The sequence below is a fragment of the Pteropus alecto genome, unplaced genomic scaffold, assembly GCF_000325575.1.
Source record: "Pteropus alecto unplaced genomic scaffold, ASM32557v1 scaffold44, whole genome shotgun sequence".
In the NCBI taxonomy this organism is placed as follows: Eukaryota; Metazoa; Chordata; class Mammalia; order Chiroptera; family Pteropodidae; genus Pteropus; species Pteropus alecto.
Genome location: NW_006436812.1, coordinates 8,688,256 through 8,700,316, shown reverse-complemented (window position 1 = coordinate 8,700,316; position 12,061 = coordinate 8,688,256). Strand labels below are relative to the sequence as shown.

The 12,061-nt window shown below is 42.6% G+C and overlaps 1 protein-coding gene across 1 annotated transcript; it reads left to right on the top strand.

Moving 5' to 3' along the window:
• The first annotated feature begins 2,896 nt into the window (after nt 1–2,896).
• ZG16 (zymogen granule protein 16) lies at nt 2,897–5,189 on the top strand. Its single transcript, XM_006914113.1, has 4 exons — nt 2,897–2,903; nt 3,826–3,887; nt 4,042–4,174; nt 4,874–5,189. Exons 2-4 carry the CDS (start codon nt 3,833–3,835, stop codon nt 5,187–5,189), a joined length of 504 nt encoding a protein of 167 aa, XP_006914175.1. The 5' UTR covers nt 2,897–2,903; nt 3,826–3,832.
• Nucleotides 5,190–12,061: the final 6,872 nt, after the last annotated feature.

Here is a 12,061-nt window from a genome sequence, read left to right as displayed (position 1 = left end):
GAAAGAGTGACAAGAGAAAAACTTCGAGATGTTCTAAATTAAATTACGACTGTGAGAGAGTGAGAGAAACACAAGAATAATTAACGAGGTAATAGCTCTGGGCCAGTTAACAAAAGACTGTTAGAGCTTTGAATCAACTTCCAGGCCTCTATTAGCGGACCCGGTAGACTCCACCACATTCTGAATATGCATGTGTTAGGATCTCCAAAGGAGGAATGCACAAGGCCCAAAGGGTTAAGAAAGATTTATTTTAGTAAAGTGAAAGCCGAGCTCAGCCAAAGATGACATCAGCCCCGAATGCGAGGGGACTTGAAACTTATATGGGGCTTGAGGCAGGCTTTTTTGGTGGGAATATTTCAGGTGGGTAAATTGGCGGGGAAGGGAGGAGATTCCAGTGAAACTGGAGGTGAGCGTGTAATTGCCAACCCGGATGCAAGGTCCGGTTCCCAAACAAAGGTAAGGGAGGAGTCTGGTTCCCACTCTACAGGGGATAAGGGATAGGGGCCTCCTGGACCTAACGGCATGAACTTTTAGAACTGTTGCCTGTAACTAATAAAGAATGATAAATAGTTCTTTCTTACAGACTGTGCTCCTATCCTAGAACTGTCCCCCTTCATCTTTTCCCACCTCCCTTATCTGTAGCTAATGTAAATTCTTTCAAAATAACTTACATCTTCCTTCCCCAAAATGTAATGTATAAAAGAGCGCTTCAGCTCCAGGACAGCAGATGTGCGTCGTCTTTTCCACCTATCCCTGATGCTGGTGGTTTAGACTTCATGCCCCCAGAACCTGGTCCTTTTCCGGGTAGCATAAGGCTCAATAAAGCCTTTCATTTAAAAAGGTTTTCATCCGTGGAAGTCAAGTTTTTTGTTTAACAAGAGAGGATCAGGAAAGGAAGGCAAACAGAGAGGACAAGGGCATACAGAACAGAATGGCTGGAAGGAAGTGAAAGTCATGTCACCAGGACATGTCTGTTTTGGACTTGGATAAGGTTGGAGAAGGGAGCTCAGACAATGTATCCTTGGTTGTCCTCCTTGCTCCTGGAATCTCCCTGCCAGGAGCCCCACCCTATTTCCAGCTTCTCAGGGTGGAGTTCCTTTTGTTTCCTAGGAGGCGTCCTCAGTCCCAGGTGGTGAGCCTGTCAGGAGGTGGGTACTCCGAATGCCTGGTCAGTGGTCGTTAATAACTGAGGTTAATGAGTTCAGCCCTTCCCTGAGCTCCATCCTCTCAGCTTGGAAGGACCTGCTGACTCAGAAGGTCAGAGGGCCAGCCCTGGCGGGATCACACAGTAGTAATGTAGGGAAGAGGCAAGAGAACTAAAAGGTAAATCAAGCTATATTCAGAGACTGCAACATGCTGATCAGCCCCACCGCCAGACCACATGGAAGACCACAGATCGAAGGAAGATTTCGGCCGGGATCACTAACAAACCATTTTCCCACATCATGAGGGAAAACAAGAAAACAGAATCTTTAAGTTGAGTCCTACACAAAATAAAATCATTCATTGCCATGGGGAACCTGTGGAAGGAAGGCTGGGAATTGCAGCAGGCCTTTCACGCTACATTCTTTCACACCACGTGCCCACACCGTCAAAGGAAAATGGGCAAACAAAGTCTTTAAACTGTAATTCATAGACACTAAGAATTATAAATAAATGATTCCTGGAACACTCGGGGTCTCTCTCAGTGCCTTTTTCTCTGTCTTCTCTCTCTCTCTGTCCCTCTGATTCTCAGGTTCTCTCAATTTCCACCTTTGAGAGGAGACTATGCTCTGTCTATGGAGCCTTACCCCTTCTCTAATAAACTTTCCTTTTGACTCTAACTCTGGCGTGTGCTTAAATTTTTTCTTGTCTCAGTCAAGAACTCTTTCGGTGCAGGCCCACTCGGGGGAATTTGCCCTGTCCTGCATCAGTAGGACTCAGGAATCAATTCCAGGAATTTTAGGTGGAAAGGAATCAGTCCTGGAAGAGAAGGACCTACAAAGAGAAAAAAATCGATGACATTAATTCTGGAGAGGTTTCAGACCTATGGGAAGGAGCAATTGTCCTGTGTGGGCTTCAGGCCCCAGGAGGATTCAGCCATGGTGCCCAGGAGTCCTGAGAGCCCTGAGCCCAGAACTGTCCCCAGAGGAGAACCCGTTTACTGTTGGTCTCTCAGCTTCCCACTTACTTGCTGGACTGAGTGTTCCTGAAGGGGATCTGCAGGTGTTCAATGTCCACCTGCAGCCCCAAGTCACCCTTCTCAGAGAGAAAAGGTTTATGAAGGGTCTGACAGATTGAGGATGGATAGATGAAAGAAAAACAAGAACAGCAAAATATAACCATGGTAGAATCTACATGGTGTGTGTATGGGTGTTCACTGTACAATTCTTCCAACTTTTCTAGATGTTTGGATCTTTTTATATAAAATATCAGAGGAGAGATAAAAAAAAAAAGCGTTTGGCAAATAGTAGGCACTCCTAACTATAAGGCGTGAGCAGCGTAATCCCTTTCTAGAACTGATATTTCACATGTAATTCTGCAAGATGACAGGTTGCAGATGATAGCACCTGCAAACACTCAAGAGAGGAGGGAGAACCTTAGACCACACCTAAAGGTGATTAGTAACTTTGTCCACCCAAAGCTATTGGCTCTTCGGTTGGTGACACTTTCTCAAGTTTATTCTGCCCCTCTTGAGATCTGGGCCTTGGCCAAGAGTGGACCCCACCCTGCCACCTGTAACTGTTGGTGGGGGGGTGGGCAGGATAAGATGTTCCAGACCCTGCCTGACAACTGACTCTAAGAGGTTAATCATGTTTGTTCAGGAGGTGAGGTTCACACGATAAAGAGCAGGGGGAGCACTAGGACCTGGTATAAAAGTTCTGGAAGTTTCTGGGGTGTTACTTGGTACCTGAAACTGCCAGGTGAGGGATGACAGAGGCCTGGGCTAAAGGGTAACAGGGATGCCTGTGTTTGATTTAGGGAGAATTCAAGCTGAGCTGGAGAAGAGCCTGCCTGGAGTGAGTGTCTGGGGAAACCCGGGTGTCAGTCAACTGAGGCATCTGGATCTGAGCTAGTCAGAGGTGCATTGATATCTGGGTCTCAGATGGAGAACTAGGGGACAACTGGGATACTCATGAGCAGAGATATTGCCAGATTTGTGTTAGTGGAGAAAGAATCATAACAGACCAGGCACTGGGATCTAATATCTTGAGCTGGTCTCAACTTCTGCAACTTCTCGGCCTATCCCACCTCCACCAGAACTACTTGGACACTGGTGTCGGCACAGACTCCTCTATCACTACCGTCACTCCCCAGGTGACACAGAGACACACTTCTAAAATACTCCTTTCCTTCTGAGACAAGAGTGAAGCCAGGAATTTACATTTTGCTCCAGATGCCCCTAAGCCAGGCCAGTCTACCACAGGAGGACTTCAGTTAGGTTTTCTCAAACTCCTGGTTTGGTAAACTCGACCACCTCAATGATTTGGAGTCATCTTCTTTTTCTTTAGAAAACTCCTTTTCTACTTTGTGCCAGGAGGGAACAGGGCTTGACACAGCTTAATCCAGATAGAGGTTAAGATTGATCTTCTGGCTTGGGATAGAAGAGGTAGGTTGGCTACAGCCAGACCAGAGAAAAGCAGAGGGGCTACGGCCACAGATTGTATCTGTGAGGAACAGTCCTAGAGACTATGGACCATCCTTTCTAAGCCCAAGATTGGGTCAGCTAGGTCTCCGTTAAAGGACCAAGAAGCCCGAGTCTCAACCGGAGGTCAAGGATGCTTTGTAAATGAAGTCCAGAGGAAAAAGGGTAAATCTTCACTTTCTCCTTTCTTCTCATTCCAGCCTCAAAATGTTGACCATTGCTCTTCTTGCCCTTCTTTGTGCATCAGCCTCTGTCAATGCCAGTAAGTGAGAGGCCAGGAACCCAGTACCAGGGGGGCTGCAGCTTCCGGAGGCAGGCTTGGGTGGTGGGAACTGAGTTGTGGGAGGAATAGGGGTTTTGGGAAGGAACTTAGCTCTCAGGGAATTTCTCCCTCCAACTCCTACTTTCCCCTCCAGTTCAGGCTAGGTCCTCCTCCTACAATGGAGAGTATGGAGGTAGCGGAGGAAAGCGATTCTCTCATTCTGGCAACCAGCTGGATGGCCCCATCACTGCCATCCGTGTCCGAGTCAACAGATACTACATTGTAGGGTAAGATTTTTTGAGTTTCTGTGGTTTGGGGGCCCTCTAAGATCTTACTAAATTGGCGAGTTCTCACTTTGGGTCATGCCTGTTTCAGTCAATGAGTCCCAGGGATAACATGTGATGTGAAAGTTGTTGGAGGACTTGGATTCAAGACCTGTGCTGCTGAAACCCCTACAACCCAAACACACGTGGCCTTGGGTGAATCGTGTACCATCAACTCTCAGGGGCCTGGAAGCTGTCTAGTTTAGCCCCAATCTGAGGTTTAAATCCCCTCTGGCACCCTCCATCTTTGCTTGATGCCTCTCCCAGAACGCGTACCCTTCTGATCCTGGATCTGCATCCTGGATGGCACGGTCAAGTCCTTTCTCTCATGAGAGCCTTTCACGTGTTTGAAAAATCCCTTTGCTTCTTTCAGGTAGGGGGTGGGGGCACAATGGGGGTCTAGACTTCAAATTCAAGCTCTGACACTTACTGTCTGGGTGACTCCGGGCAAGCCATTTTCCCTCTGTGAGCCTGTTTGTCGTCAAAACGAGGAGTTGAAGTTCCCTGTATGATCTCCATGGGCTCACCCAATCCTCACATACTGTCAGACTGGCAGACTTGTCACCTGTCACCAGTTTGAAGGTCTCAGCATATAGGCCAGGTCCCGAGTTCTGATCACCCTACTCAGTGTCTCCCTTCCTTCTCTCCTCACCCTGTCCCCAGTCTCCAGGTGCGCTATGGCAAGGTATGGAGTGACTATGTGGGCGGCACCTGGGGCGACCTGGAGGAGATCTTTCTGCACCCTGGGGAATCAGTGATCCAGGTGTCTGGAAAGTACAAGTACTATGTGAGGAAGCTGGTCTTCGTGACTGACAAGGGCCGCTACCTGCCTTTTGGGAAAGACACAGGCATGAGTTTCAATGCTGTTCCTTTGTACCCCAACACTGTGCTACGATTCATCAGCGGCCGAGCTGGCTTCTTCATCAATGCCATCAGCCTGCACTGGGATGTCTACCCCAGTGACTGCAGCAGCTGCTGAGCCTCAGTCTCCTCCCAGGCAGGGACACTGCAGTGGGGGTGTGTGGACCCCCTTACCATTAATCCCATTCACATGGCTCAATAAAAAAAAAGACATGGCTAAAGCTAGCGTGTATGTGCGTGTCTGCTGCTGGGACCCTCCTCCTAACTCTGGGTACTGATGTGGAGATCTCATTCTTGCTTATCTGTAGGACATCTATCTGGGGAAAAATGGGAGGATGAGGGCAAGAGGCGTAGGTGTCTTGGGCTTTTCCTCATTATTTATCAAAAAAGAGATAAGATTTTGGCTTGCACCAACTCTGCTTTTAAAGATAACCGTGTTTACCCAAACTGGAGTTCTGAGGCTGCAGCCTCGTCTGGCTTAGTGCCAAAACCCCAGGTGTTCCACTCTCCAGCCCTCTGTTCCGTTGTATTCCCCTCCCCTTGAGACAGCACCTTTTCACCAAAAGGCTGTCACCTCACTCTCTTGACCTTAACCCCACTCACTGTACATAGGTGGCCTGGGCCATTATCTTTATTCTTTCCCAGAACCCACCTGACTCTCGAAGTTTAGCCTTTTTGAGTCAAGGATTCTGCCTATTACCCCAGCCTCATTCCTCCCCACCTCTACTGGTGTCCTCACTTAGCTCTCTCAGAGCTGTAGTTCTTTCCTTAGGAAGCTACCACCTTCTCATAGCTTCTGCACTGCCGATACTATCCTCGAAAAAGGGCACTCCAAGGTGGGGGAGGTTTCCATCCTGGGTTTCCATGAACATAAGGGGTCAGTTAAAGTTCAGGGGAAGCATTAGAGTGACTGGGTAGATTCAGCAATATAAAGTCACTTTGGAAATAATTCTTAGGTCTCTGGGTCCAAGTCCTAAAATATTTCTTTCCAATTAGACAAAGATAACAGTTATGTACATATAATTTTATAAAGTAATACTAACATTCAGAAACAAATTCATGCTTTTTATAACAATTCCTTTCTCTTAAACAATCAATTCCATGGAATGGAATGTTATGTCATTGTAACTATTTTTTTGTTGAGATGTAAATCACATAAAATACATTCTGTGTGCCATTTCAGTGGTTTTTCTTTTAAAATTTATTTCCCCCCACCTTTATTGAAATATAATAGACAATTAGTTGCTCATATTTACATTATGCAATTTTATGAGTTTTTTAACATTATAGTTGGCATACAATATTAGTTTCAGTTGTACAGCATAATGATTAGAGCTCAAGTAATCACCCCACTAAATCTAGTGACCGTCTTCCCCCTTACATATTTGCTACAATATTGTTAACTATTTTCCTTATGCTACACTTTATATCTCCGTGACTATTTTGTAACTATCCATTTGTATTTCTTAATCCTTTCATCCTTTTCCACTATTCCCTCAATCCCCCTCTCGTCTAGTAGCCCTCCAAATATTCTCTGTATCTATGAATTTGTTTGTTTTTGTTAATATTATTTTGTTCTTTAAATTCTGCATTTATGTGAAATCATGTGTATTTGTCTTTCTCTGACTTACTTCATTTAGCGCAATATCCTCTATGTCCATCAAGACAATATCCTTTTCCATCCGCTCCCTTTTAGTCTGTGTGTGTCTTTTAATCTGAAGTGAGTCTCTTGTAGGTAGCATACATAGGAGGCTTGTTTGCTTATCCATTCAGCCACTCTATCCTTTGGCTGGAGCCCCTAATTCTTTTCCATTTGAGGTAGTCATTGATAGATATGTAGTTATTACCATTTTTATTCATGATTTTGATACATGTTTTTTTCTTCTTAAAGAAGTCTCTCCAACATTTCCTGTAATACTGGCTTGGTGGTGATAAATTCTTTAGCTTATTTTTGTCTGGGAAGCTCTTTATCTGTCCTTTGACTCTAAATGATAGCTTTGCTGGGTAAAGTATTCTTGATTGTAGATCCCGAGTTTTAATCACATTGAATATTTTGTGCCAAGCCCCTCTGCCCTGCAAAGTTTCTTTTGAGAAATCAGCTGCCAGTCTTATGGGTGCTCCCTTGTAGGTAACTAACCTCTTTCCTCTTCTTGCTTTTAAGATTCTTTGTATTTAATCTTTCGAATTTTAATTATGATGTGTCTTTTTGTGGGTTTCTTTGGATTCCTCTTTTTTGGAACTCTCTGAGCTTTCTGGGGTTGTATGTCTATTTCCTTCACCAGGTGAGGGAAGTTTTCCATCATTATTTCTTCAAATAGCTCTTCAATGGTCTTGGTTTCTTTTTCTTTTTTTTTTTTTTTTTTGCTATTTTGATTGAGTGTCCTTGGCTTCCCCATATTCGATATCGGTGGTTTGATCCTCTTCTTTATCCACTCTGTTTATTCCATCTAATATATTCTTCATCTCAGATAATGTGTTCTTCATTTCAGACCGGTTCCCTTTTATAACCTCTCTTTCTATTTTTATGTTTTTTATCTCTTTGTTAAAGTTCTCACTGAGTTCATCTACACTTCCCTTAAGCTCATTGAGCATCTTTATAACCAGTGTTTTGAATTCTGCATCTGTTTCATTGCTTGACTCCATTATTTCTAGATCTCTGTTCTGTTCTCTCGTATGGTTTCTGCTACTTTTCTGCAACCCATTTTGGATGCTTTTCTGTGTCTATTTCTATGTACTAAGCAAAGCTCCTCATCACCTCAAAAAGAAACTCCATAGCCATTAAGCAGGCACTACTCATTCTCCTCTCCCAGTTCCTGGTAACCGCTCACCTACTTTCCATTTCTATGGATGTACCTATCCCGGACATTTCAAAGAGAGGGAATTATATAATAATATGGCCTTTTGTGTCTATTTTCTTCCATTTAACATATTTTCAAGGTTGATTGATGTTATAGTGTGTGTCAGCACATCAAACTTTTTATGGCAGAATCTGACAGATTTTTGACAGATATCTGGTCAACTTTAGGACAGCCTTTAAATCAGTAGTTTTCAAACTATGGCCAGTGAAGGCACTGGCATCTAAGAGTCAGCCACAGCAGAAGAGGACTTTCATCTAGTCTACATATAGGCTTTTGCAGAAGATTTTAAAAAAAGATTTCCATTACTTAATAAAGTTTTCAAATTACTGAATTGAGCTAATCACATATTTGTCAAACATTTCCTGCTAGGTGCTAGGCATATAAAGACTACTGAAGATTTGATTCTTTTTTTCTAAGAAGACAGTTTTATTGGTGCTATAATAAAGATGTTTTTTATAGGATGCTAACCTTCTCTGGGAGTGTCAGGGAAATTTTCAGGGTGAAGGAAGGGGTGTGTGTGTGTACAGGAGAGCAGTAGGGGATGCAGGACCCAGCTTATGCAGAAATCTAAAAATATGAAAACTACAAGTGGCAGCTAAAACGCAAACTATAATTGGACAAAAGTGAAGTCTCATGCAAAGGCTGGGACCATGTATATTATGTTAAACTATTTAAACTTTACCTTATAGGCTACAGGAAGATAATGAACCAAACTTTTGCTCAGGGGATTGATAAGATTTATAAGAAAATCATTTTCCTGGTGTAAGTGGGGAAAACTGAAGGTGACTGAAGGTAAAGCAGAATAAGAAAATAATTAAGAGACTAGGTCTAGATCAGAAATGATTAATATCTGTACAAAAGCAGTAATATGAATAAGAGAGAAAAAGGAAGAATTTGAGAGACTTATGGGGAGGGTAGACTCAGAAGAACTTGATAACTGAATGCATGAGGGTGAGTGAAGGAGGAGAGTCAGGAGGACTACCATATCTGTAGCTTGGGCAACTGGAAAGAGAAGGATATTCTCTGAGATAAGAGGAACGTGAAAGGACACATCAATTAGCTTTTGGACCTGTTGAGTTTTGATGAATCTGTGGTACATCTTGGTTGAGATCCAACATTAGGTAGAGAGATACTTGGGAACAAAGCTTTGATACAGGTTTGATACAGGGCTTAGAATTAGGATTCATCAGAACATAGATAAGGAAGTTCAAGTGATGAGTGTGGAAGAAGTCACCCAGGGAAACTATGGGCATATAAAACGAGAAGGCTGACGTCAGTTGGGGAATACCAATTTTCTATTGTTGGTCCATAGAAGAGGAATCAGTTAAAAAAAAAAAAAAAAGGAAAAAAAAAAAAAGAATGGAGTGGTCTGGGAGGTAAAGGAAGTGAGAAGTGATGCACGAGAAGGCAAGAAAGAAATTTCAAGGAGTGGTTAATGTCACCAAGTCAAGAAAAGGACAAACTTCAGATTCCTTGGCTTTGGCAATCAGAAAGTCATTAATTATTTTAAAGAAATTTAATTTCAGTGGATTGGGGGTACCAGGTCGCAATTGCTTACGGAATGAATGGCAAGTGAGGAAATACAGCCAGCAAGACTTGAATGTTTCAAGAAATTTGGCTCTAGCAAGCCAGAAAATAGGCTAAGTAAGTCATAGTTATGAGGGATGTAAGGAAGGAGGGTTTTTCCTTTCTTTTAAACAGGAGGGATATGGCCATGTTTATATGATGATGAAGAGGCTGAAGATTCAGGAAAGAGGAGATAAATAATAGAATAAGGTCTCAGAAGTTAGTAGGGAGGATATTTTATGTAGGTTTGGGAGTGGGAAACTTTAAGAAAAAAAGGAAGAAAATAAAGATGAGTGAAGATATAGTTTAGTTTGTATGGGGGAATGGGTATGAAGTAAAACTTCAGGGAGTTAATACTTAACCTTTACTTGTTCAGTTAAATAAGTCAGATGCTACGTGAGAACCAGTAGTAGATGTGCATACCTATATACATAAAGAGAGTTATTGCAAAGAACAGGCTTATGCAACTGTGGAGGCTGGCTAAGCAAGTCTGAAATCTGCAGGGCAGGCCAGCAGTCTGAAACCTCTCAGCAGGGGCTGTGCTACAGTCCACTGGCAGAATTTCTTCTTCCTCAGGGAAATCTGTTTTGTTCTTTTTCTCCTCTGCAAATTAATTTATTAGGTTGTCAAAATTTATACTTTTAGTAACTTCATTTTCATTAAAAAAAAGTTTTTCCAGCTTTATTGAAGTATAATTAACAAATAAAATTGTAATATATTTAAAGTATATGATGTGATGATTTTTCAAATCAAAGTAACATATCCATCATCTCAAATGAAAAAAGAAAAAGAAAAAAATTGGTGAGAATGCTAAGGTTTACTCTCTCAACAAATTTCAATTATACAGTACAGGATTATCAACTATAGTCACCACACAATATATTAGATCCTCAGAACTTACCTCATAACTAAAAGTTTGTACCCTTTTACCAACCTCTCCCCATTTTCTGTACTTCCCATCTCCTGGAAACCACCATTCTACTCTCCATATCTAAGAGTTTGACTTTTTAATTTTATATTCTACATAAAGTGATATCAGGCAGTATCAGATTTGCTCTTAAGCCTTTCAACTGACTGAACGAGGCTCACCAGATTGTCCTGGATAATGTTTACTTGAAGTCAAATGATTGCAGATGCTAACTACGTAAAATATCTTCATAGCAACACCTAGATTAGTTTTGATTGTCTACTTTATTATAGTCGCATAACATTAATTTGACACATAAACTAGCTGTTGCACTTCATTAAACCTAAGAGGGCTGGAGTGGGGAATCAGGAGAATAGCAGGGAGTGAAGGAGTCTGCTGACCAAAGTCAGGTAAAAGGATTCCTGAGTAATGTCGGGACTCTAGCTATCAAAGGCCACAGCAAGCTGACAGAGTACTGCACAGGGACTTAGGAAACAAATTCTAGCTCCACTCAGCTATATGACCCCAGACAAAATGCTTAACCTTTCTGGGTTTTAATTACCCATTTGTAAATGAGCTTATTTGGGTCAGATGCTCTCTAAGACCTATTTAGCTCTCACATTCTAGAAATCTAAATTCTAGGAATTTATTGCTACATAAAAATAATGGGTCTCCTTGTCCAGTGGCTGAATGCTATATAGGAATGACTGAGATGTGTGTATAGGGAAGGAGGTCCCAGACACATCGCCTGAAATAGCCTGAACTGGGGGCATGTCTGGAATGGCTGCGGTCTGAGGCCTCCTCACTTAGGGAGTGCTCTGGAGCATGACTGGAATGAAGGGCCCTGAGGCTCTAGCTACAAAGGCAGCCCACAGCTCTTCTGATGACAGATTGGAGTTTAAAGGCAATCTCTCAGAAAGAAGAACCCCGAGGCCTACAGGAGGTCACCAAATTAACTGGGTGACATGACTAATTCCTTGTTTGGATCATCATGGACTCCACAGTGGCTGGTACTGGGTCCTCAAGCTTCAATTGCAGAGGAGAGCAAGAAGAGAGCTGCGCCAAGGGAACACAGGACCAGGCCAAATGAGTAGCCCCAAGAATAGAAAAGCCTCAACTTGCACAAGCTGATGCAGTTATCCAGGAGAAAGCTAAGGTTAAATTGCTAAACAACAATTACCAACAGAACCCAACTCTGCAAGTAATAGACTACACTCATGGATCCAATAAATTCAAGCCCAGCCAATGAAAGTGCAATTCTTGGCGTTACCGTGAATCTGGACTTGTGTGTGCTGGGGACAGCAAATATAGATTTATTATTAACATCTGGCATGTGGGAGAACCTTTAAGGATCACTTCAGGTAGGAAGACTGTATCAGTGATCATACATGTTCTGAGGGGGTATATTTCAAGGAAAACAGTAGGGAGAAAAGAAGAATGGAAGAGGCAACTAATATTTATTGAGCATCCATTATGAGTTCAGGTTCTCTTCAAAATTACTTCATTTAATTGTGACAATGATCCTGTTGGAAAGTAGTGGTAGTATTCTCATTTTTCAGATGAACTCACCAAGACAGAAAGCCGCTGACATGTTTGTAGGTGGTATGAAAGTCACAGGGACAGACATCAGAGGTCACTGTACCCCCTCCTCACCCAAAT